At 42.2% G+C, this 26,297-nt stretch overlaps 1 protein-coding gene across 1 annotated transcript; it reads right to left on the bottom strand.

The window, feature by feature from the left end:
• Positions 1 to 5,592: 5,592 nt before the first annotated feature.
• On the bottom strand, positions 5,593 to 26,023 carry SSTR5 (somatostatin receptor 5). The gene is made up of 2 exons (XM_075285761.1): positions 25,734 to 26,023; positions 5,593 to 6,750 (listed from the first exon to the last, which is right to left on the bottom strand). Exon 2 carries the CDS (start codon positions 6,700 to 6,702, stop codon positions 5,593 to 5,595), a length of 1,110 nt encoding a protein of 369 aa, XP_075141862.1. The 5' UTR covers positions 6,703 to 6,750; positions 25,734 to 26,023.
• Between the last annotated feature and the right edge of the window lie 274 nt (positions 26,024 to 26,297).

Raw genomic sequence — 26,297 nt, 5'->3', positions numbered from 1 at the left:
GACCCCCTTCCCAATGAACCAAAAACACTCTAATACGGTATGTGAAAATTGAGTAAAGGTAGATCTTCGTATGAACATTCAGTTTTCTATTTTTCAACTCACTCAACACATGTAAAATATTCAACACCCCGAGGACCCTTGAAAATGGATTTATATTCAGATACGCCAAGGTCAAGTGAAGGTCGTCTCCGGGTCTTCACATTCAGAACATTCAATTGTAAACCGTATTTACCTCTGGGCAAAACCTAATGAAAAATACATAAACGCCTGTCGCATAAGATTGTTGTCTGAAGGTCTTCACAGAGCGTATGCAAAAATAACCCAGGGTTGATGGACACAAAGTTATTGAGGGTGGCTTGTGGCGGGCAACGCCGGTGGACCCCGAGGACCCGCTACTGTGAAAAGCCCTGAACATATATTTTTTCTTATGTTTTACCAACTTTCAACTGCGCTTTAATCCCACTTTAGGAAATAAGCGTGCGTCAGTTTGCCCTTTCGTGGTGAAGGCTTAAATTGGTTGCTTTCTTCAAAAACAATGCCCCACCTGTCCACAGGTTGCATGTGGTACTGCAACTCAGTATTCAGTCCGATAGAGATGACCTGCAATACCACACGTGACCTGAAGACAGATGTAGCTGTGAAAGAAACGGTCCAGTGTTAGACTGGCCCGTCAAGGTACTAGAAGATCCTACGGTGGGCCCCAGCTCTAACACAATGATGGTCTAACAGAAAGCACCCAAATGTAAATGGAATCGAGGCTCTTTGGGGGCCCAGCACTGTCACCATGGTCCTTAGGATCAATTTTAGCCATGGTCCTTAATATAGGCACCTAACCGAGACATGCAATAGGCTAAGTCATCAATATCAGTTCGGTGGGGGTCTGACTTCCAGCATCCCACATATCTGTTGTTTGAAGCGCCCTGACTACAAAGTGGCCATGCTTGGTATTGCAGCCCAGCCCTATTCCTATGAATGGAGCCATATGGCTGATGAATGTCACAAACAGTTGGTTAACAGGGGTTTCTGGGGCCCATGTTTTCCAGTGCCCCTCGATGGGTCACCACTGCAGCCATTTCCTGGTATTTCTTGTGTATTGGGACAGATCTAGGAAGTAGAGACCATCGGCGATGGGGACTGACGGAGGATCGACAAGGTGCGAATGAACCACTTTGCTTATTTTTTTTTTTTAGATTTTATCCCAAGCTGAATATGTTTACCCCATTTTTTTTTTACTAAAGAGTATTTTTGTCAGTGACTGAAGCTCTTTGTGTCCATCTACAGTAGGGTGCAGGCCGCGACATCCCTTTGCTGTAAGTCTTTGACTTGGCTGCTTTGTGTCATCTCAAGGAGGTCATGACAGGACTCCAGATTATTATAGACTTCGGCTGGGACTCAATATACCTCCATTATGGGAGTTGTCACGCTCTTAATTCGGCGGTGTAACCAGCTGAGAAGCCGGTCGAAGGTCACAAAATGTCTTTGTAGCTGAGGACGCTTCATCACTACAACATAAAGTCCGCTCAGTTCTCTATCCCAGACACGGACTAAATCATACACTGTAATCCCAAAGTAACGACTAGAAGGACATCAGGAACTAGAGTGCAACGCAGAAACTTCGGGCTGTGCGGTATAGCCTGCTCCGCAACTACCAAGGACAACAACTCTCAGCAGGCCTCATGATTTAGGTTGAAGAGGCCCTGGGTTAGTACGGGGACTAATTATAGTCGCGGCTAAGGTCCCAAGTAGCAGGTCGCAACGGAAAAGCGCTGCAGGAAAAACCGTGGTGGAAACACATCGCGTTTTTTCCCACAGCACTTTACAATCTGTAGAGTTTTCCTCTGCGGACTTTCTGCTTCAATTATACCTATAGACAGTGGTTACATTGGGCCGGAACGCACTGGAACTCAGTTCCCGGAGTGTTACTTACCACTCCTGGATCTGGAAGGCTTCGGGGCTACTTGGTGATGTCCCAGATGTCACATGGGCGGGAGCTTGCATCCTTAGATGTAGCGACGCAAGTCCCTGCTCACGTGAGGTCCAGCGTCCAGTACATCATTGAAAATGAAAATGGCCGGCGCCAGGGAGAGGTAAGTAACGGTGTTTTTCGTATCCTCTCTAGGCACTGGGTCTCCGATTATTATATTCTGGGGTCCGTAAATTATACCCCATAGTGGTCCATGCACAATGTATTATGCCCCAATAGTGTGTGCAGGAATGCGGGGGGAAGGGGGTCGTCGATCTGTCGGTCAGGGTCTTTGGCTGGTGAGGGGGGATGGGAGCATTCCCCCTGAAAAATTTCCCAATTTAAGCACTGCCTATAGGGAAACAGCCAGTGTTTCCGAAGGTATAATTGACTCGGTGTTTATGCCACATGGAGCCCTGGCCTGAAGAAGTATTCTGGGCTCTGATATTGATGACCTATCCTTAAAGGAAGGGTGTCACCAGACCCCAGGCCTGCAGATAGAGAGGTCAGGGTCACCTGAATCAAATGGTGTTTTCCCCTTGTGAATACTAAGATGTTGCCGTTTTTGTCAATATGGGCTCTACAGGGCAACAAGGGCATTGCCATTGCTCCGTTCTGTGCTGACCTCTGGTCCTCCATATAACTCAGATTATAACCCAATAATGGTCCATTAGATGGCATCTAAATTTGAAGGGTACTTGGTGATTTTCCTAGGGGTTGTTGGTGGGTGGGCTCCAGAACGATTTTATCGGTGGGCCCAAGGAACCTTAGTCCGACACTGACTGTAGGATTGTGTTGAGTCCACCAAACCTATCGACATATGGGAAAGGTTTAAGAACTTGCGCATATGGCAAGGATCAGCCAAGTGATCATTTGTTAGAGTGATCGCTTCCAATCCTTGCCAAGTGTAGACATACCCAGGGATTAGACACAATGGGCACCTCTGTCCAGGTAAAAGGACTCTTATCAAGATAGGTGCCAATGATAGAATGTCTACTCTATAGCCTATATGGCCACCTTTTAGACTGTCAATCACGTTGGACGAGTCTTTGAGGCAGGAGATTGCCCTTCTCTTGTCTTCCTAATTGTTCAAGAGGGCTCAGTGACATATAATGTGCATATGAGGGCTACCACCTTCATCTCATGGGCTGTAGATGGACAGCTTGATCTGCTCTATAGCGCTAAGACCCCACCCAAGACCTCCATAAGCCTCAGCTCTCTGAAGCAGATGGAAGGATGGGGTCGGTGTTACAACTAGTTACCAACTGGGGCTAGAGAGCTTATGATCTCCCATTATCCACTGTAATACTACAGGACGCCCTCACCAGCCTCAGTACTCAGTCCTGGCCATGTCCTGACAGCTGCAGACTCTCAAGGCATGATGAAAGTTGGTTGGAAGTTAGTTGTCACCGGTTGGAGACAATTGCCTTAGGTTAGATCTTGCTATAACTTGGGTGCGTCATATTTCGACATATCCTTTTCTTTTAGGTGCTTTAATAAATATTTGGACAACCATTTATTAGTTTAGAAATTATGACTTAATAGATGGTGGTCAGAAAGCTACAAAGAGCATCTCTCCTTCTGGAGGACCCAACACGTCCAGGCATTATCTGTGATTTCAATAAGAACTGTGTAATCCCTTAACTCACCTGTGGTGGCACTGTAGGAAACGTTCAAGGTTCTCTGCAGTTTACAGATGATCACTGAGGATCTAACCTGCAAGACACTTTGGGATCAGCATATTGCTAGGGACTGTTCTAAAGACGGGCATCTGATATAATCTGTATATATGGATGTAAATGTACTTGGGAGGTCTCCACAATGGAGATTTGAGTAGTGGTCCTTGGGGTCAGGTGGTCTCCACATTTTGGGTATATCACTGCATTAACAGTCAGCATTGCCCATGGAACAGGGAAAAATAAATATATTTCGTTACGGAGCCCTTTAACATAAGAAGTCATTTTAAGGCCTTCTACCATTTATTTCAGGTCAGAGGTCCACAAGGACACATGGACGAATTCGAGTGCATAGGCCAGATTTCCTTTCCCCAACTCAGTCGGAAACCTGGACTCTCCACCTCATTGGGATCCATGGTGCTTGGAGTCCCTGCGTTCCCGCAACTCCACCGTTCCATACTGTATATAGCTAGACAGAGAACAGCACCGAGCTGCACATAGTGAAGTACCGTACAATAAGGAGGTCAATATGACAAGAAAGCTTCTCACCTTAGAAGGTTGTGATCACAACCGTTTTGTCAGTTTATGGACCACTTATGGAGGGGAGGTCTTATACCCCTGGAGGAGAGCCAGCAGAATCCACGTCACCCTAGGTGTAGGCAATGGCGAAAATGGACCGGACAAATGGAGGAACCCCGCGCTCAATCCGTCGTCTTTTAAAATCTCACTTTATTTAGGAAAAGTACACACAACGCGTTTCGAGCTAACTGCCCTTTTTCAAGTGTATAAACTTATAACTAACGTCGTGCTGGATCAAGCATCCAGCACGACGTTAGTTATAAGTTTATACACTTGAAAAAGGGCAGTTAGCCCGAAACGCGTTGTGTGTACTTTTCCTAAATAAAGTGAGATTTTAAAAGACGACGGATTGAGCACGGGGTTCCTCCATTTGTCCGGTCCATTTTCGCCATACTGTATATAGCGCCAGTTTTGGGAGCTGAGGCAAGGACTCCCAGCATCAGAGGTCACTATGATGTGGGGAGTCCAGATCTCTGCATTAAGATCGGGCCAGGAAATCCAGCCAATATACAGCCAAAATTTTCCCATCCAAATTCGGCCATGAGCACAGGACCTTAGGGGTCAAATCGGCAAAAATTCCAGACAAAAACAGACATGCAGCCCAATAACAGTCATAGGGGGTCATAAAACTGGATTATCAGGCGGGTAACGTGAGATTAAAGGAGGTCAACCTTACAAAAAAACCAGCAGGCGGAGGACTGAACAAAAACATTCATAGACGTCAACCATGTTATAAAACACAATAAATCCCAATGTTCTTAAAGGAGCAAAGTGATTGTGAAAAGCCGAGGGGAGCCTGACGTGAAATGAGAATAATGGTGGCTTTCAATATCGCATATCACATCCGTCACTGCGCATTACCTGTCCCTCCGGCATGAATAGTGATTAGGCCCCGGCAAGAATCAGCCATACATAGCACACATTAGTATGGAAATGAGACATGTGTTTACATTACAATGCTCCATCCACTTCACGGGTGTTTTAATCTGACCATGAACCAGATACGTCGCTTCACAGTTGTAATTGCAGACAGAAAATAGCTTCACGTGAATTGACTATCTAATGGGTTTCCATGGCCCTCTCTGTATATTGTTCTAAGGTGTGGGTGGGGAGAAGAAGGGAAAGATAATGCATAGGATGCGAGCGGGAGAAAAGTCATCATTGACTGGTGGAACCAAACATGACATGTATATAAATACTGCAGTCAACGTTCCTCGAAATGTTCCTCCAGATATGGGTAATCTTGAAATCGATTCCAAGAAGAATTCCCTCACGGCCAGGATTTTCATCTCTAATCCATGAAAAACCCATAAATTTGCTGCAAGTGCTCTGTGCCTATTTACATTCCTCCCGATGGTTGAAGGGCTTGGTGTCTCAGACCTTGCTGGTTTGCATGTGGCCGTTGAATTCAGAGTTCCTCGACGTGAGCATGGTCTCCTGGATCCGGCTGCTCTTTTCTTGCCGATTTTCGGTCAGGTCGGCATCCTTGATGCCATTGCTTTTGCGAAGGCACAGAACCTTCTGAAAGCTCTGCTTGAAATTGTCCGAGAGGAAGCCATAAAGGATTGGGTTGGCGCAACTGTTGGCATAGGACAGGACGACCACAAAGAAATACACACCAACGTAGGCCGGTTCCTCTGGGACAATGAATGTTAAATTGACTATGTTCAATATGTAGAAGGGAAGCCAACAAAATACAAAAACAGCCACTATGATGACCACCATTCTTGTGACTTTGCGTTCAGATCTTCTCCGTCTGGTGGATCCCACCCGAAGACCAGAAGATTTCACTTTTATGACAATTAAAAGGTAGCAGAGGCATATCACCAGTAGAGGTCCAAAGAAGCCCAATACTGAGGTGTAGATAATGAATGCAGTAGACCAAATATTCACCGGCTCGGGCCAGTTGATGTTGCACGTGTGGAAGTCCGGTTGGACATCTGAAAAGATGACAACTGGGAGAACGACCAGAAAAGATAAAGTCCATACAGTGGCGCTGATGAGTTTGGCCACTCGGGGTCTCCTCCACTTGGTTGACTTGATTGGATGAACCACTGCCAAATAGCGGTCAATACTCATTACCGTAAGGCAGAAGATACTGGTGAACTGGTTTATACCATCCACTGTCAATACCAGCCGACAAAGAAAAGTTCCAAACGGCCAGTAAGAGATGGCATTTTGGGTGGCGAGGAAGGGCAGCCCTAACATAAAAAGAACGTCTGCCACTGCGAGATTCAGAATGTAGATGTTTGTTACTGTCTTCATCTTGGCATAACGGAGGACAACATAGATGACGAGAGTATTCCCACTCAGTCCAATGGCACAAACTAGCAAATAAATAAAAGGGATGAGGACAGAGCTCATTGTTGACATTGTAGGTTCCACCAGTGTTTCATTACAAGTCACATTTTTGCACATTGTTAGGTTGATGTCCCTCACCCCTGTCTCTAAGACAGAAGCCATTGGGAGAGATACGGGTTCCATGGTTAATAGATTATGATCTTCCTTAAGATATTGAGATCAGCAACATCACTGCAAAACAAAGAGGAGAGATGTGTGAATGGCAGAACACGAGAATGTCAAAATCAGAAAATAGAAATAGCTAGAAAACTGACAAGTAACTAAAATAATACTGCCCTCCATGTACAAGAATATAACTACTATAATACTACCCCTTTGTACAAGAATATAACTACTATAATACTGCCCCCTATGTACAAGAATATAACTACTATAATACTACTCCTATGTACAAGAATATAACTACTATAATACTACTCCTATGTACAAGAATATAACTACTATAATACTGCTCCTATGTACAAGAATATAACTACTATAATACTACCCCTTTGTACAAGAATATAACTACTATAATACTGCCCCCTATGTACAAGAATATAACTACTATAATATTGCTCCTATGTACAAGAATATAACTACTATAATACTACCTCCTATGTACAAGAATATAACTACTATAATACTACTCCTATGTACAAGAATATAACTACTATAATACTACCCCTTTGTACAAGAATATAACTACTATAATACTGCCCCCTATGTACAAGAATATAACTACTATAATACTGCTCTTATATACAAGAATATAACTACTATAATACTACTCCTATGTACAAGAATATAACTACTATAATACTACCCCTTTGTACAAGAATATAACTACTATAATACTGCCCCCTATGTACAAGAATATAACTACTATAATACTACTCCTATGTACAAGAATATAACTACTATAATATTACCCCTTTGTACAAGAATATAACTACTATAATACTACCCCTATGTACAAGAATATAACTACTATAATACTGCTCCTATGTACAAGAATATAACTACTATAATACTACCCCTTTGTACAAGAATATAACTACTATAATACTGCCCCCTATGTTCAAGAATATAACTACTATAATACTGCCCCTATGTACAAGAATATAACTACTATAATACTGCCCCCTATGTACAAGAATATAACTACTATAATATTGCTCCTATGTACAAGAATATAACTACTATAATACTGCTCCTATGTACAAGAATATAACTACTATAATACTACTCCTATGTACAAGAATATAACTACTATAATACTACCTCCTATGTACAAGAATATCCTACTAATATTATAAATGTGAAAGTTTGTGTGTTTGGATGTTTGTGAGTTTGGATGTTTGTTCCTCAATCACGCTAAAACGCCTGGACGGATTTGCGTGCAATTTTCCACAAACATAGTTTTCCCTCAGGATTGAGTCACAGGCTACGTTTGGTGCCACTAAACAACATGGCTTCCTAGCAGGAGACTCACAAAAGCAGGACTCCTAGCCCCAGCTATAGACTCACACACACTGCCTGGCATTTCCTGCCTCAACCTGCCTGCACACTCCTTACTGTCACCTCAGGAGTAGCCCTCACTCTACTCACTCACATTTACATATAGCTTTCCACTATACATACACAATACAACACATCACATTGTAATTACATGTATCTCCTATCACTGCTATATACAGTGCCTGATACATATATACTCCTGTACACAGGCTGTATATACTATATAATTACATGTATTACCTATCACTGCTATATACAGTACCTGATACATATATACTCCTGTACACAGGCTGTATATACTATATAATTACATGTATCTCCTATCACTGCTATATACAGTGCCTGATACATATATACTCCTGTACACAGGCTGTATATACTATATATTACATGTATTACCTATCACTGCTATATACAGTGCCTGATACATATATACTCCTGTACACAGGCTGTATATACTATATAATTACATGTATCTCCTATCACTGCTATATACAGTGCCTGATACATATATACTCCTGTACACAGGCTGTATATACTATGTAATTACATGTATCTCCTATCACTGCTATATACAGTACCTGATACATATATACTCCTGTACACAGGCTGTATATACTATATATTACATGTATTACCTATCACTGCTATATACAGTGCCTGATACATATATACTCCTGTACACAGGCTGTATATACTATATAATTACATGTATCTCCTATCACTGCTATATACAGTACCTGATACATATATACTCCTGTACACAGGCTGTATATACTATATATTACATGTATCTCCTATCACTGCTATATACAGTACCTGATACATATATACTCCTGTACACAGGCTGTATATACTATATAATTACATGTATCTCCTATCACTGCTATATACAGTACCTGATACATATATACTCCTGTACACAGGCTGTATATACTATATATTACATGCATTACCTATCACTGCTATATACAGTGCCTGATACATACTGTATATACTCCTGTACACAGGCTGTATATACTATATAATTACATGTATCTCCTATCACTGCTATATACAGTACCTGATACATATATACCCCTGTACACAGGTTGTATATACTATATAATTACATGTATCTCCTATCACTGCTATATACAGTACCTGATACATATATACTCCTGTACACAGGCTGTATATACTATATAATTACATGTATTACCTATCACTGCTATATACAGTGCCTGATACATATATACTCCTGTACACAGGCTGTATATACTATATATTACATGTATTACCTATCACTGCTATATACAGTACCTGATACATATATACTCCTGTACACAGGCTGTATATACTATATATTACATATATTACCTATCACTGCTATATACAGTGCCTGATACATACTGTATATACTCCTGTACACAGGCTGTATATACTATATAATTACATGTATCTCCTATCACTGCTATATACAGTACCTGATACATATATACTCCTGTACACAGGCTGTATATACGATATATTACATGTATCTCCTATCACTGCTATATACAGTACCTGATACATATATACTCCTGTACACAGGCTGTATAACACATCACATTGTCTGTATCACAACATACACAATATAACACATCAAACCACATTTGCTAGCCCACCAAACTTTTTAAAGCACTTTTACAGTTTCACACGTCTGTGTCCGCCCAATACTCAACTCACCGCAGACGAAGTCGCGGGTAAAAGCTAGTAACTACTATAATACTGCTCCTATGTACAAGAATATAACTACTATAATACTGCCCCCTATGTACAAAAATATAACTACTATAATACTGCTCCTATGTACAAGAATATAACTACTATAATACTACTCCTATGTACAAGAATATAACTACTATAATACTACTCCTATGTACAAGAATATAACTACTATAATACTGCTCCTATGTACAAGAATATAACTACTATAATACTGCTCCTATGTACAAGAATATAACTACTATAATACTGCTCCTATGTACAAGAATATAACTACTATAATACTGCCCCCTATGTACAAGAATATAACTACTATAATACTGCCCCCTATGTACAAGAATATAACTACTATAATACTACTCCTATGTACAAGAATATAACTACTATAATACTACTCCTATGTACAAGAATATGACTACTATAATACTGCTCCTATGTACAAGAATATAGCTACTATAATACTGCTCCTATGTACAAGAATATAACTACTATAATACTACTCCTATGTACAAGAATATAACTACTATAATACTGCCCCCTATGTACAAGAATATAACTACAATAATACTACTCCTATGTACAAGAATATAACTACTATAATACTACTCCTATGTACAAGAATATAACTACTATAATACTGCTCCTATGTACAAGAATATAACTACTATAATACTGCTCCTATGTACAAGAATATAACTACTATAATACTGCTCCTATGTACAAGAATATAACTACTATAATACTGCCCCCTATGTACAAGAATATAACTACTATAATACTGCCCCCTATGTACAAGAATATAACTACTATAATACTACTCCTATGTACAAGAATATAACTACTATAATACTACTCCTATGTACAAGAATATAACTACTATAATACTGCTCCTATGTACAAGAATATAACTACTATAATACTGCCCCCTATGTACAAGAATATAACTACTATAATACTGCCCCCTATGTACAAGAATATAACTACTATAATACTACTCCTATGTACAAGAATATAACTACTATAATACTACTCCTATGTACAAGAATATGACTACTATAATACTGCTCCTATGTACAAGAATATAGCTACTATAATACTGCTCCTATGTACAAGAATATAACTACTATAATACTACTCCTATGTACAAGAATATAACTACTATAATACTGCCCCCTATGTACAAGAATATAACTACAATAATACTACTCCTATGTACAAGAATATAACTACTATAATACTACTCCTATGTACAAGAATATAACTACTATAATACTGCTCCTATGTACAAGAATATAACTACTATAATACTGCTCCTATGTACAAGAATATAACTACTATAATACTGCTCCTATGTACAAGAATATAACTACTATAATACTGCCCCCTATGTACAAGAATATAACTACTATAATACTGCCCCCTATGTACAAGAATATAACTACTATAATACTACTCCTATGTACAAGAATATAACTACTATAATACTACTCCTATGTACAAGAATATAGCTACTATAATACTGCTCCTATGTACAAGAATATAACTACTATAATACTACTCCTATGTACAAGAATATAACTACTATAATACTGCCCCCTATGTACAAGAATATAACTACAATAATACTACTCCTATGTACAAGAATATAACTACTATAATACTACTCCTATGTACAAGAATATAACTACTATAATACTGCTCCTATGTACAAGAATATAACTACTATAATACTGCCCCCTATGTACAAGAATATAACTACTATAATACTACTCCTATGTACAAGAATATAACTACTATAATACTGCTCCTATGTACAAGAATATAACTACTATAATACTACTCCTATGTACAAGAATATAACTGCTATAATACTGCCCATTTCTATACAGTTCCTGATTATTACTAGCAGTAGAATGTGTATATAACAGGCCTTTCTTGTATTATTATAGATCACGTTGTGTATATATATATATATATATATATATATATATATATACACACTGCAGCTTCACAGGCAGGATGTTGAAAGCTGCAGAAGAGAATGTGAACATAACACAATTCCACCATTATGATGTGGTATTAGAGAGCACCCTGGTCGCCTCTTCTATTCCTCTTATAGGCAGCAGATTCCTAAATCTGTATTCATGCTGTAAAACTGAACATCTGCTCAGTGAAGCCTCCATCCTCGTAGCAATAGCAGATATCTGCTTATGTGTTGTCTCACAAAGGGGAATCAGTGTCATTAACTATAAAAATTCACTGCGGGAGACTGATGTAAAAGAAGAGATGAAAGTGCCTGAGCAGTCCATAGAGTGCGAGTTATGTGCAGGCGCCACAATGATTAGCAATGCTTCACCTCTGCCTTTTTACCATATTGACTCTGTTCTACCTCAATTTATTATCTCTGTAATCTCTGTACTGTGACATCACTGTGTGTATTATCCCTGGACTGTGACATCACTGTGTGTATTATCCTGTACTGTGACATCACTGTGTGTATTATCCTGTACTGTGACATCACTGTGTGTATTATCTCTGTACTGTGACATCACTGTGTGTATTATCCCTGGACTGTGACATCACTGTGTGTATTATCCCTGTACTGTGACATCACTGTGTGTATTATCCCTGTACTGTGACATCACTGTGTATTATCTCTGTACTGTGACATCGCTGTGTGTATTATCCCTGTACTGTGACATCGCTGTGTGTATTATCTCTGTACTGTGACATCGCTGTGTGTATTATCCCTGTACTGTGACATCACTGTGTGTATTATCCTGTACTGTGACATCACTGTGTGTATTATCCTGTACTGTGACATCACTGTGTGTATTATCTCTGTACTGTGACATCACTGTGTGTATTATCCCTGTACTGTGACATCACTGTGTGTATTATCCCTGTACTGTGACATCACTGTGTGTATTATCCCTGTACTGTGACATCACTGTGTGTATTATCCCTGTACTGTGACATCACTGTGTGTATTATCTCTGTACTGTGACATCACTGTGTGTATTATCCTGTACTGTGACATCACTGTGTGTGTATTATCCTGTACTGTGACATCACTGTGTGTATTATCTCTGTACTGTGACAACACTGTGTGTATTATCCCTGTACTGTGACATCACTGTGTGTATTATCCCGGTACTGTGACATCACTGTGTGTATTATCCTGTACTGTGACATCACTGTGTGTATTATCCCGGTACTGTGACATCACTGTGTGTATTATCTCTGTACTGTGACATCACTGTGTGTATTATCTCTGTACTGTGACATCACTGTGTGTATTATCCCTGTACTGTGACATCACTGTGTGTATTATCCCTGTACTGTGACATCACCGTGTGTATTATCTCTGTACTGTGACATCACCGTGTGTATTATCCTGGACTGTGACATCACTGTGTGTATTATCTCTGTACTGTGACATCACTGTGTGTATTATCCTGTACTGTGACATCACTGTGTGTATTATCCCTGTACTGTGACATCACTGTATTATCTCTGTACTGTGACATCACTGTGTGTATTATCCCTGTACTGTGACATCACTGTGTGTATTATCCTGTACTGTGACATCACTGTGTTTATTACCCCTGTACTGTGACATCACTGTGTGTATTATCCCTGTACTGTGACATCACTGTGTGTATTATCTCTGTACTGTGACATCACTGTGTGTATTATCCCTATACTGTGACTATTACCTGTTATGTATCTGTAGGGCCCGTCTCTTCTCTCTATATACTGTATGATATATATAGTAGGTATACACTGCCATCCTATGAGTATTCTCTCCAGTTCCCCAGTGTGTTACTATAGTGTGCGCCCGCTCGCCGTCCCCTCTTCCCAGCCATGTACGTATCAGACAAATAATGGCGTTTTCCGCTGGAGACCATGTAACAATAAGACGCATTCATCCCAAATGTTAATCAGCTCAAAATTGCTGACTTGGCAGCGTTTCATGGCGGAGAATCGGGCACATGTGAGGGTTTCTCGTCTGCGCTGGCAACATAAGAACATGAAAGGACGGTTATGTATCAGAGCCCATTGCCACTCAGTGTGAGCCCGTTCCACTTTCCCTAATTGCTTCTCCCAAGCTCGCCCGCCTGACGCTCCTCTTACCGCGTGCTCAGCCCACTCACTCCCGGCGTTTCATCGCTATCCCCAATCACTTTCCTATCTGCTGGGGTCACTAAGTTTTTAGATAAATCTTCTTTTTTTCGTATCATATAAAAGATAATTTTTTTCATGCTCAATTCTACATGCAAGGACAGTAAAGTGGGTGGAACGCGCCGCGACGGAGCAGACGTTAGACGGCGATTCATGTTATTTTTTTGTAAGAAGCCGACTGAGAAAATTGCTACTTTGATAGCGGTGAAAATTTCAATAGACAATTTTGGAAATTGCCGGACTACGGTATAGTCAGCTCATAGATGGGGACAAAAATTAACCATTTTGGGACCGCTGAACGTTTTGGTCAAGTATTGGGCAGATCTTACCACCCAGTCTAGAAGATATAAGGCTGGTCAGACTATGGGGTAAAGACGCGCCCAACCCTCAGGCCACTATAGGATGCATTATGGGGGAGTCCGGATTTGTTACCCCGAACACCCGACCTCCAGTTCTTTCACCTTTGTCACTTTTTGGATGTTCTATAAAATCTCATCTTGTAGGACTGACGGTCCAGAGAGTCCGGACATGGCAGAGGGCCTCCATCTCTCAGGGTTTGATGACAGAGATGTCATTTCCAGCTACTTTGCTCCCTTCGATCGATGGTTCTCTGTCACGTTCCTTTAGGCTTATGTCAGCAAATTACTTACCTCTATAAACAGACTGAGATCAATAAGAAGATGAGAGATGGAGAAACATCAGGTTTTATCTCCACAGAACTGATTATGGGAAAGCGCAATATACCTGAGGGAGCGAATCCAATATAACAAGTCCATGAGGAAGCCGAGGAGCAAAGAGAGAAGAAGACCCCGCAACATAAAGGTCCTATACTATCCCTGTACTGTGACATCACTGTGTGTATTATCTCTGTACTGTGACATCACTGTGTGTATTATCCCTGTACTGTGACATCACTGTGTGTATTATACCTGTACTGTGACATCACTGTGTGTATTATCCCTGTACTGTGACATCACCGTGTGTATTATCCTGTACTGTGACATCACCGTGTGTATTATCTCTGTACTGTGACATCACCGTGTGTATTATCCCTGTACTGTGACATCACCGTGTGTATTATCCTGTACTGTGACATCACCGTGTGTATTATCTCTGTACTGTGACATCACCGTGTGTATTATCTCTGTACTGTGACATCACTGTGTGTATTATCCTGTACTGTGACATCACTGTGTGTATTATCCTGTACTGTGACATCACTGTGTGTATTATCTCTGTACTGTGACATCACTGTGTGTATTATCCCTGTACTGTGACATCACTGTGTGTATTATCCTGTACTGTGACATCACTGTGTGTATTATCCTGTACTGTGACATCACTGTGTGTATTATCCCTGTACTGTGACATCACTGTGTGTATTATCTCTGTACTGTGACATCACTGTGTGTATTATCCTGTACTGTGACATCACTGTGTGTATTATCCTGTACTGTGACATCACTGTGTGTATTATCCTGTACTGTGACATCATTGTGTGTATTATCCTGTACTGTGACATCACTGTGTGTATTATCCCTGTACTGTGACATCGCTGTGTGTATTATCCTGTACTGTGACATCACTGTGTGTATTATCCCTGTACTGTGACATCACTGAGTGTATTATCCTGTACTGTGACATCACTGTGTGTATTATCTCTGTACTGTGACATCACTGTGTGTATTATCTCTGTACTGTGACATCACTGTGTGTATTATCTCTGTACTGTGACATCACTGTGTGTATTATCCTGTACTGTGACATCGCTGTGTGTATTATCCCTGTACTGTGACATCACTGTGTGTATTATCTCTGTACTGTGACATCACTGTGTGTATTATCTCTGTACTGTGACATCACTGTGTGTATTATCTCTGTACTGTGACATCACTGTGTGTATTATCTCTGTACTGTGACATCACTGTGTGTATTATCTCTGTACTGTGACATCTCTGTGTGTATTATCCTGTACTGTGACATCACTGTGTGTATTATCCCTGTACTGTGACATCACTGTGTGTATTATCCCTGTACTGTGACATCACTGTGTGTATTATCTCTGTACTGTGACATCACTGTGTGTATTATCCTGTACTGTGACATCACTGTGTGTATTATCCTGTACTGTGACATCACTGTGTGTATTATCCCTGTACTGTGACATCACTGTGTGTATTATCCCTGTACTGTGACATCACTGTGTGTATTATCCCTGTACTGTGACATCACTGTGTGTATTATCTCTGTACTGTGACATCACTGTGTGTATTATCTCTGTACTGTGACATCACTGTGTGTATTATCCCTGTACTGTGACATCACTGTGTGTATTATCCTGTACTGTGACATCACTGTGTGTATTATCTCTGTACTGTGACATCACTGTGTGTATTATCTCTGTACTGTGACATCACTATACACTTTACCAGTGAGTGACATGAGCCTCACATTATTAGCAGACCAGTATTGGGGAGACCTTCCATGTACTAGGACACCTCTGTATTGTATATTGGACAGGGATAAGTCTTGTGTTGTGACAAGGCCTGGTGTTGTGCTTCGGTACATTATACAGTTTCTATCTGTGCTATGGCGCCTCCTCCCTTTATTATAGGGTACAGCAGTGTTAGTCCTCTGTGATCCTATGGGGAACCTCTGGAACTGTTTGGGTCATGGACCTCCATTCTGCCCAACCCCATGGACCTCACATCTCTTGGGCCCTCATAGTATAGAGAATATTTCTTAGGTCACCATGGACCCTCCTGAGCCCGGCGTACCCTGAATTCCTTGTCACCGTCCCTGACTACAGGCCCCGGCCTTCCTCGCTCTCATCCCTGTCATGTACATTTCCTTTATGGACATCCAGGCCTTATCTTCTACGTTATTTATTATGGGACCGGTCAGTAGGGATGTAATAAAAGCTTTGGAAGAGAGAGCAAGGGAAAATGACGTCTAAAATTAGATTTGCAGCAGTAATTCGGGGAAGCGAGCGCACTTTTCAAGGAATTGTCCATTTGTCCATGAAGTGTAATGATAGAATGTAAGAGAACCTATAAATATTACTGGGCAGAGCTTTCAGATGGAATAATTGCGAAGTAGTAATATTCTGTAATGTAACCGCACGCCTCAGCGCACCGCCAGCAAGGGTCCAAAGAGCGAGAGTCAGCGGCCACCGGGCCGAGCCAAGAACACAAGACTTCATTAGTCACCGTAGGACTATTGTTTGCACAAGTACACACACACAGTGCTGCGCTTAACAGGGTAGTCACTGACACAAAATGAAAACTTAAAAGGCAACTCCACCCACTCCTAATGCGGTATTAATATAGCTGTGGTTTACCTAAACAGCTACGGTAACCATTTCTTCACTCATGAAGAAAATCCATTATATACATACACACAGTGATGTCACAGTACAGGATAATACACAAAGTGATGTCACAGTACAGAGATAATACACACAGTGATGTCACAGTACAGGATAATACACACAGTGATGTCACAGTACAGAGATAATACACACAGTGATGTCACAGTACAGGGATAATACACACAGTGATGTCACAGTACAGGATAATACACATAGTGATGTCACAGTACAGAGATAATACACATAGTGATGTCACAGTACAGGGATAATACACACAGTGATGTCACAGTACAGAGATAATACACACACAGTGATGTCACAGTACAGGATAATACACACAGTGATGTCACAGTACAGGGATAATACACACAGTGATGTCACAGTACAGGGATAATACACACAGTGATGTCACAGTACAGAGATAATACACACAGTGATGTCACAGTACAGGGATAATACACACAGTGATGTCACAGTACAGGGATAATACACACAGTGATGTCACAGTACAGAGATAATACACACAGTGATGTCACAGTACAGGGATAATACACAGTGATGTCACAGTACAGAGATAATACACACAGTGATGTCACAGTACAGGGATAATACACACAGTGATGTCACAGTACAGGGATAATACACACAGTGATGTCACAGTACAGGGATAATACACACAGTGATGTCACAGTACAGGGATAATACACACAGTGATGTCACAGTACAGGGATAATACACACAGTGATGTCACAGTACAGGGATAATACACACAGTGATGTCACAGTACAGAGATAATACACACAGTGATGTCACAGTACAGGATAATACACACAGTGATGTCACAGTACAGGATAATACACACAGTGATGTCACAGTACAGAGACAATACACACAGTGATGTCACAGTACAGGGATAATACACACAGTGATGTCACAGTACAGAGATAATACACAGTGATGTCACAGTACAGGATAACACACACAGTGATGTCACAGTACAGGATAATACACACAGTGATGTCACAGTACAGGATAATACACACAGTGATGTCACAGTACAGGGATAATACACACAGTGATGTCACAGTACAGAGATAATACACACAGTGACAGGGATAATACACACAGTGATGTCACAGTACAGGGATAATACACAGTGATGTCACAGTACAGAGATAATACACACAGTGATGTCACAGTACAGAGATAATACACACAGTGATGTCACAGTACAGGGATAATACACACAGTGATGTCACAGTACAGAGATAATACACACAGTGATGTCACAGTACAGGGATAATACACACAGTGATGTCACAGTACAGGGATAATACACACAGTGATGTCACAGTACAGGGATAATACACAGTGATGTCACAGTACAGAGATAATACACACAGTGATGTCACAGTACAGGATAATACACAAAGTGATGTCACAGTACAGGATAATACACACAGTGATGTCACAGTACAGGATAATACACACAGTGATGTCACAGTACAGGGATAATACACAGTGATGTCACAGTACAGAGATAATACACACAGTGATGTCACAGTACAGGATAATACACACAGTGATGTCACAGTGCAGAGATAATACACACAGTGATGTCACAGTACAGAGATAATACACATAGTGATGTCACAGTACAGTATAATACACACAGTGATGTCACAGTACAGAGATAATACACACAGTGATGTCACAGTGCAGAGATAATACACACAGTGATGTCACAGTACAGGGATAATACACACAGTGATGTCACAGTACAGAGATAATACACACAGTGATGTCACAGTACAGGGATAATACACACAGTGATGTCACAGTACAGAGATAATACACACAGTGATGTCACAGTACAGAGATAATACACACAGTGATGTCACAGTACAGAGATAATACACACAGTGATGTCACAGTACAGGGATAATACACACAGTGATGTCACAGTACAGAGATAATACACACAGTGATGTCACAGTACAGAGATAATACACACAGTGATGTCACAGTACAGAGATAATAGTATACGTGTCTCCTAGAATAGATATTGCACACAGTAGTATAAGGGCTCCATAGTAACACAATGACTTTTACATGCTGAGTCTATTGTCATCAGTAACTGTGTCTTATATACAAGTGCAGTCGGGCTCTCTTACTTGTTGGGCCCCATATACATTTCTATACTTGCTGCGTTGATAAATTGCTGATACACCCACTACTAAACCAGACAACTCTTTTAAAAGGCGTTGTCCAATTTTTACAACCCCTGGATGCAAGTGTTCATCTTTCCTGCAGCACCCCCACAGGGCAAGTGAAGCATTACACCATTAAACTCAATTCATGTAAGGCCTAGACTTTCAGTTATTCATTCAACTGAGAGAGTCACACTTGGATGTGTGAACAGGAATCCTTCTCCATTAAGTAGAACCTAATAATGTATTTTGTAATCCCGACAACCCCCTGTAAGTGAGCAGCTTTGATTCTGGTAATTCCACCTTCAAATACAATACAGCACCCCCTCAACAGCCTTAAATCCTCCGTAAACCTCTTCATCCTCCACTAAAGGTGGGATCAACATTAATATTACATGGCAAGTAATTGAAGAATGAACACAAAGCTTCAGCCGCTTCGGCTCCACGGCCCATCCCGGGGCCAGAACCACAAGCGTGCGCAGCCATTGTTTCCAGGGCTCGGATTAGAGGTAAAGGTTTTATACTAATCTTGTCCTGGAGCGTAATGTGCGTTGTGTTGTGTGCCAAGCTCCATAGAGACTTCGCTTATCTGCTCCACGATAATTAGATTACTTCCCTATGATCGGGCGCACGTCGTAAGGTAACCGATAGCTAACTTTTTGTATTAGTTAAAACTTTTTGTCATTGAACTTTTTTGGCAAAGAAATCCAAGAAATTCGAAAACAAATGTGTTTCTAGGGCATTGCCTGGTCATAGAGAGAACTCGGCAGCCTTAGAGCTGCACAGTTCTCTCTAGTGCCCCCTTGCTCTCGTTTCTATAACAGGCGTAGTGAGGAAACCAAAAGCAGGACCATCTATGTTTATGCTCATACTGAAGCCTAAAGAGGTTTCTAACCCCTAGACCGCATGTATGTAGCATTAACGCTTCCACCGCCCCCACTGGGAATCTTACAATGAAGCCTTTGACTGCCATAGACCACCTATTCAATGCCCTTGACTATTAATCCTTCCTCGCCTAAGGCTAACATGACGGCTGAGACCAATCGCTGGCCTCAGAGGTCGTTGGCCAAAAATTGGTGATGTCACTCAAATACATAACTGGAACCCCATACTAATACAGGAAAGAACACCTTGCAGAATTCTCACGGTCTACAACGTATCGCAGTCGGAATCAGTCGGCTCGGTCTGCTGCGAAAGGTGAGCAATTTATTACCTGTTAACCCAAATGTTACATAAATGATATTTTAGCAATCACACTATTTTTTATGGCATTTAAAGGGCAGTAAGGCCGCTGCTTCTTTTATGTCTCATCCTTCAGTTCCTCCCTCTCTTATATCAGGGCTATAACTATCACCTGTGATTTACGGAAGCGTTTCGAGACATCAGCCTGTGGATCTGCGAATATGATGAGGACATCAACTTCATGTCATGTTATGGTTTACGACTCTCTGCCCTCTAGTGGCCACTGCCTGCATGTGCTACAAGCGCAATCGTGAAGCCTGTGGATGTGGGCACAGAGGAAAGTTACAGATTCTGGAAAAAGTTTTCCCCTGGTATCGGATGCGTCTCAAACAGTAAGAGGCAAAATATCGAAATACTGAAAATTTTTGGTCCAAATTGACATGTCCCAAAAATTGCCTAAAGAAAATCTCCTGACAGAGGAGGTGAAATGTCACGACTCACGCACGTGAAATAAATCCACATTGATATTGTCACTGTGTTGTGGGAAGGGTGTTCTTTATTCCTTTATTTATTTCCATAGAAGATTTTCTTTGGCTTCCATCTGTCTAAGGCCCAGTTCACATTTGTGTTCGGGTTGCAAAGAGAAAAGTGTTGATTTTTCATGCGGAGACGGGAACGGAATGGACTGAATGCAGATGCGAACCGGGGCTAAGCAGTGCTGCAGGAGATAGATAGATAGATAGATAGATAGATGATAGATAGATAGATATGAGATAGATAGATAGATAGATAGATAGATAGGAGATAGATAGATAGATAGATAGATAGATAGATAGATAGGAGATAGATAGATAGATAGATAGATAGATAGATGATAGATAGATAGATAGATAGATAGATAATAGATAGATAGATAGATAGATAGATAGATAGATAGATAGATAGATAGATAGGAGATAGATAGATAGATAGATAGATAGATAGATAGATAGGAGATAGATAGATAGATAGATAGATAGATAGGAGATAGATAGATAGATAGATAGATAGATAGATAGATAATAGATAGATAGATAGATAGATAGATAGATAGATAGGAGATCTATCCTGTATATCTAACATCTGCCTCTCTCTCCATATGCATTAATATCTATCCATCTATCAATCTACTCATCTATCCAGCAATCCATCCAATATCTATCTATCTATATATCATATATCCATCCATCTCTCCATCCATCTCTCTATCTATCTCCTATCTATCATCTATCTATCTATCTATCTATCTATCTATCTATCTCCTATCTATCTATCTATCTATCTATCTATCTATCTATCTATCTCCTATCTATCTATCATCTATCTATCTATCTATCTATCTATCTATCTATCTATCCATCTCCTATCTATCTATCTATCTATCTATCTATCTATCTATCTCCTATCTATCTATCTATCTATCTATCTATCTATCTATCCATCTCCTATCTATCTATCTATCTATCTATCTATCTATCTCCTATCTATCTATCTATCTATCTATCTTTCCATCCATCTCTCCATCCATCTATCCATCCTTCCATCCATCCATCCAATATCTATCTATCTATATATCATATATCCATCCATCTCTCCATCCATCTCTCCATCCATCTATCTATCTATCTATCTATCTATCTATCTATCTATCCTTCCATCTCCTATTTATCCATCCACCCATTGCCTCCCTCTTTGTCAGACTAGTGGGGCTCATGTCCGCCGCTTGTCTGCCTTCTATGGGATTAATGGATTCCAGCGGTCGGATAATGAATGGCCTTTTGTGTCCTGTGCGCTGACACTGCCCCCTCTCCTCGGCTGGCGGTGATAGGTGGAGTAGTCATGGCCGCCCGGTTGCTGGAGAGACTCTACACCCCGCAGCTTCCCATTGACTGAGATTCCATGTTACTAGGCTACTGTCCAAATGCTGAATTTCCAGAAGACAAGCGGCGTCTCCTGCGGCAGCTGCTGCTCTCCGCCGTCAGTCTGAGCTATGCCCAATATTTATTCTGCTCTCAGCCTGAGGCTTCACCCTCTGGACTATCCAGGGGCCGTCAATTATTAACCGGGCAGATCTGGGCACCAGCGGGACAGCCATGGAAATGCTGATTGTCTCCTGGTTAACCCCCTACTGCCCACACTGCTGCATTCCAGGACAGCGACTATAGGGGGCACTACAAATCACAGCAATGGCCGGGTACCAGAGGAATGATACCAGGATCACCTTCCTGCACTGTAGTACTAAGCAAATGTACACACCATTCAGGAGTCTAGGAAAGCTGAGTGATCGTCTTTACAGCTACTAGAGGGGTTCACCACCCAAATCTGCCTGGATGTTCAGACCCAGTTGTCAGTCCTGAGTCCTAATCCTTAGCTATTCACCCAGCTTTCCCAGAGTCTGTCTAGGTATACAGCGCAGGATATATTACTGTGCAACGAGGCTGAGAGAGCATGCAGGACTCGGGAAAAGCTGGGTGGTCACTCTTATTGTTGACATCTGCTAGGGGAGATGTAGACGTCAACAATAAGATAAGATAAGAAACAACTGAATATGGAATCACAGTTATAGAGAGAGGGGATGTGCAGTCTGGTGAACTACAACTCCCAGCAGGCACTGGCCGCAGAGAGCGCAATGGCAGATAATAAGTCACTGCAAGTAGGGACGGAAAATAAAGCAATAACTAGAGAAATATCCCCTCGTATAAGGCAGAAAGTAGGGGGGCCGTCTCTGCTAGTCACCCCTGGAATATAAAGTGTATAGGAAGAGAGGCTGGGGCTGGTGCCAGGAGTAACAACAGGGGGACAGGCAGGAGGGGAGTAATGTACGGCCGGGGGACAGGGGATACAGCAACAAGTGGAACTGGGAAAACTGACAGTCAGGTCTGGGGGTGCATACAGGTAAGATTAGGGGGTACAGCCAGGATTAGGAGAACAGGTAAAGCCAGGATTAGGGGTGCAGGTACAGCCAGGATTAGGGGCACAGGTAAAGCCAGGATTAGGGGTGCAGCTACAGCCAGGATTAGGGGTGCAGGTACAATCAGGATTAGGGGTGCAGGTACAGCCAGGATTAGGGGTACAGGTACAGCCAGGATTAGTGGCACAGGTACAGCCAGGATTAGTGGCACAGGTACAGCCAGGATTAGGGGTGCAGGTACAGCCAGGATTAGTGGCACAGGTACAGCCAGGATTAGGGGCGCAGGTACAGCCAGGATTAGGGGCACAGGTACAGCCAGGATTAGAGGTGCAGGTACAGCCAGGATTAGGGGCACAGGTACAGCCAGGATTAGAGGTGCAGGTACAGCCAGGATTAGGGGTACAGGTAAAGCCAAGATTAGGGGTGCAGGTACAGCCAGGATTAGGGGTGCAGGTACAGCCAGGATTAGGGGTACAGGTAAAGCCAAGATTAGGGGTGCAGGTACAGCCAGGATTAGGGGTGCAGGTACAGCCAGGATTAGGGGTGCAGGTACAGCCAGGATTAGGGGCACAGGTACAGCCAGGATTAGGGGTGCAGGTACAGCCAGGATTAGGGGCGCAGGTACAGCCAGGATTAGGGGTGCAGGTACAGCCAGGATTAGGGGTGCAGGTACAGCCAGGATTAGGGGTGCAGGTACAGCCAGGATTAGGGGTGCAGGTACAGCCAAGATTAGAGGAACAGGTACAGCCAGGATTAGGGGCACAGGTACAGCCAGGATTAGGGGCACAGGTACAGCCAGGATTAGGGGTGCAGGTACAGCCAGGATTAGGGGTGCAGGTACAGCCAGGATTAGGGGCGCAGGTATAGCCAGGATTAGGGGTGCAGGTACAGCCAGGATTAGGGGTGCAGGTACAGCCAGGATTAGGGGTGCAGGTACAGCCAGGATTAGGGGCGCAGGTACAGCCAGGATTAGGGGTGCAGGTACAGCCAGGATTAGGGGCGCAGGTACAGCCAGGATTAGGGGTACAGGTACAGCCAGGATTAGGGGATACAGGTACAGCCAGGATTAGGGGCGCAGGTACAGCCAGGATTAGGGGTGCAGGTGCAGCCAGGATTAGGGGTGCAGGTATAGCCAGGATTAGGGGCGCAGGTATAGCCAGGATTAGGGGATACAGGTACAGCCAGGATTAGGGGTACAGGTACAGCCAGGATTAGGGGATTGGGGGGTACAGAATTATCTAAGATTTAGGGGACAGGTACAGACAGATTTTGGGGTACAGAGACAACTCAGATTTAGGATATAGGCAAAGCTAGCATTTGGGTTATAGGTACAGTCAGGATTTGAGGTTTGGACACTGCCAGGAGTATAGGTGTAGGCACATTTAGGGTTGAGATGCAACCCCAGCTCAGGGCACACACACAGGGACAGTCACGGCTAGGATTTGGGGTACAGGCACAGACAGGATTAGGGGTATGGGCAGATTTACGGCGAGCCTTCCCCTCTCTCAGGTCTCTGACTGACAGTTTTTGACTGTTTCTGACTACTCCCTCATAGCTATACCAAAGTCACAATTTGGGGTACAGACCCACACCTTATATAAACTCCAGGGGTAGACAGATTACACACCTCAGGGCACACCGCAGCCACAAACAGCTCCAGCTCTGCTACATCTGCCAGGACTACAATTCGATGTAAAGCTTGTGTCTCCCAGCTGACTGCCAGGGTCTCCCCCTCCCCATTGTAAATTTTACACGCATGAGAAGAATCGTCTATAAGACCCCTTGACCATCCTGAGGATCGGAGCCCGTCATAAAGCAGATGCCTCCAGTACGGAACCAGTGGATGTCCTGGACAGTGAAGATGTAGCAGAGTTGTAATGGTCACTATCTCCATGAGTCTGCTACGTGCACAGTGACAACATAAGCTACAAGGTTTACCAGCTCTGCTACGCAAGACCACAGACACATTACGCAAAACGACAAACTCAGCTCTGCTACATCACTGACTTACCTGGATACTTTCTTGCCTTCTCTGTTGATCTTCGTGGGTTTTCCATATTTCCATATAGACTGGTCCCAGTACAGGTAGAGACCTCTTCAGCTTCCCCTCTCACCTGTACTCAGTAGTGCAGGCTGCTTGTATAACAATGTCCCAAGTAGTGCAGCCTCGCTGGTCCTGAATAGAAGAGCAGATTGTTCTTATTCACCTCAACAGTCCTCAGTAGTGCAGGTTGTACCTGTTCACCTGTCCAGTCTGGTCCCCTTAGTCCTTAACAGCCCAGGTTCATTCGGTTCACCCTCCTTCAGTAGTGCAGTCTGCTTATATCGAACTGTCCTCAGTAGTGCAGTCTGCTTGTATTGAACTGTCCTCAGTAGTGCAGGCTACTTATTTTGAAAAGTGGAGCAGGTTAGATCATTACCTGTTTCCAGCAGTGCAGACTGATTTTACTTGTCATTAGTAGTGCAGCCTGATTCTGTACACTTGTCCTCACTAGTGCAGCCTGCTACTGAGCACTTTTCCTCAGTGGTGCAGCCTGCTTCTGCGCACCTGTCCTCTGTAGTGTAGCCTGCTTAT

Source organism: Leptodactylus fuscus, chromosome 8 (assembly GCF_031893055.1).
Source record: "Leptodactylus fuscus isolate aLepFus1 chromosome 8, aLepFus1.hap2, whole genome shotgun sequence".
NCBI classification, from domain to species: domain Eukaryota; kingdom Metazoa; phylum Chordata; class Amphibia; order Anura; family Leptodactylidae; genus Leptodactylus; species Leptodactylus fuscus.
The sequence above is the reverse complement of the archived record's forward strand: the minus strand, read 5'-3'. Positions and strand labels throughout refer to the sequence as shown.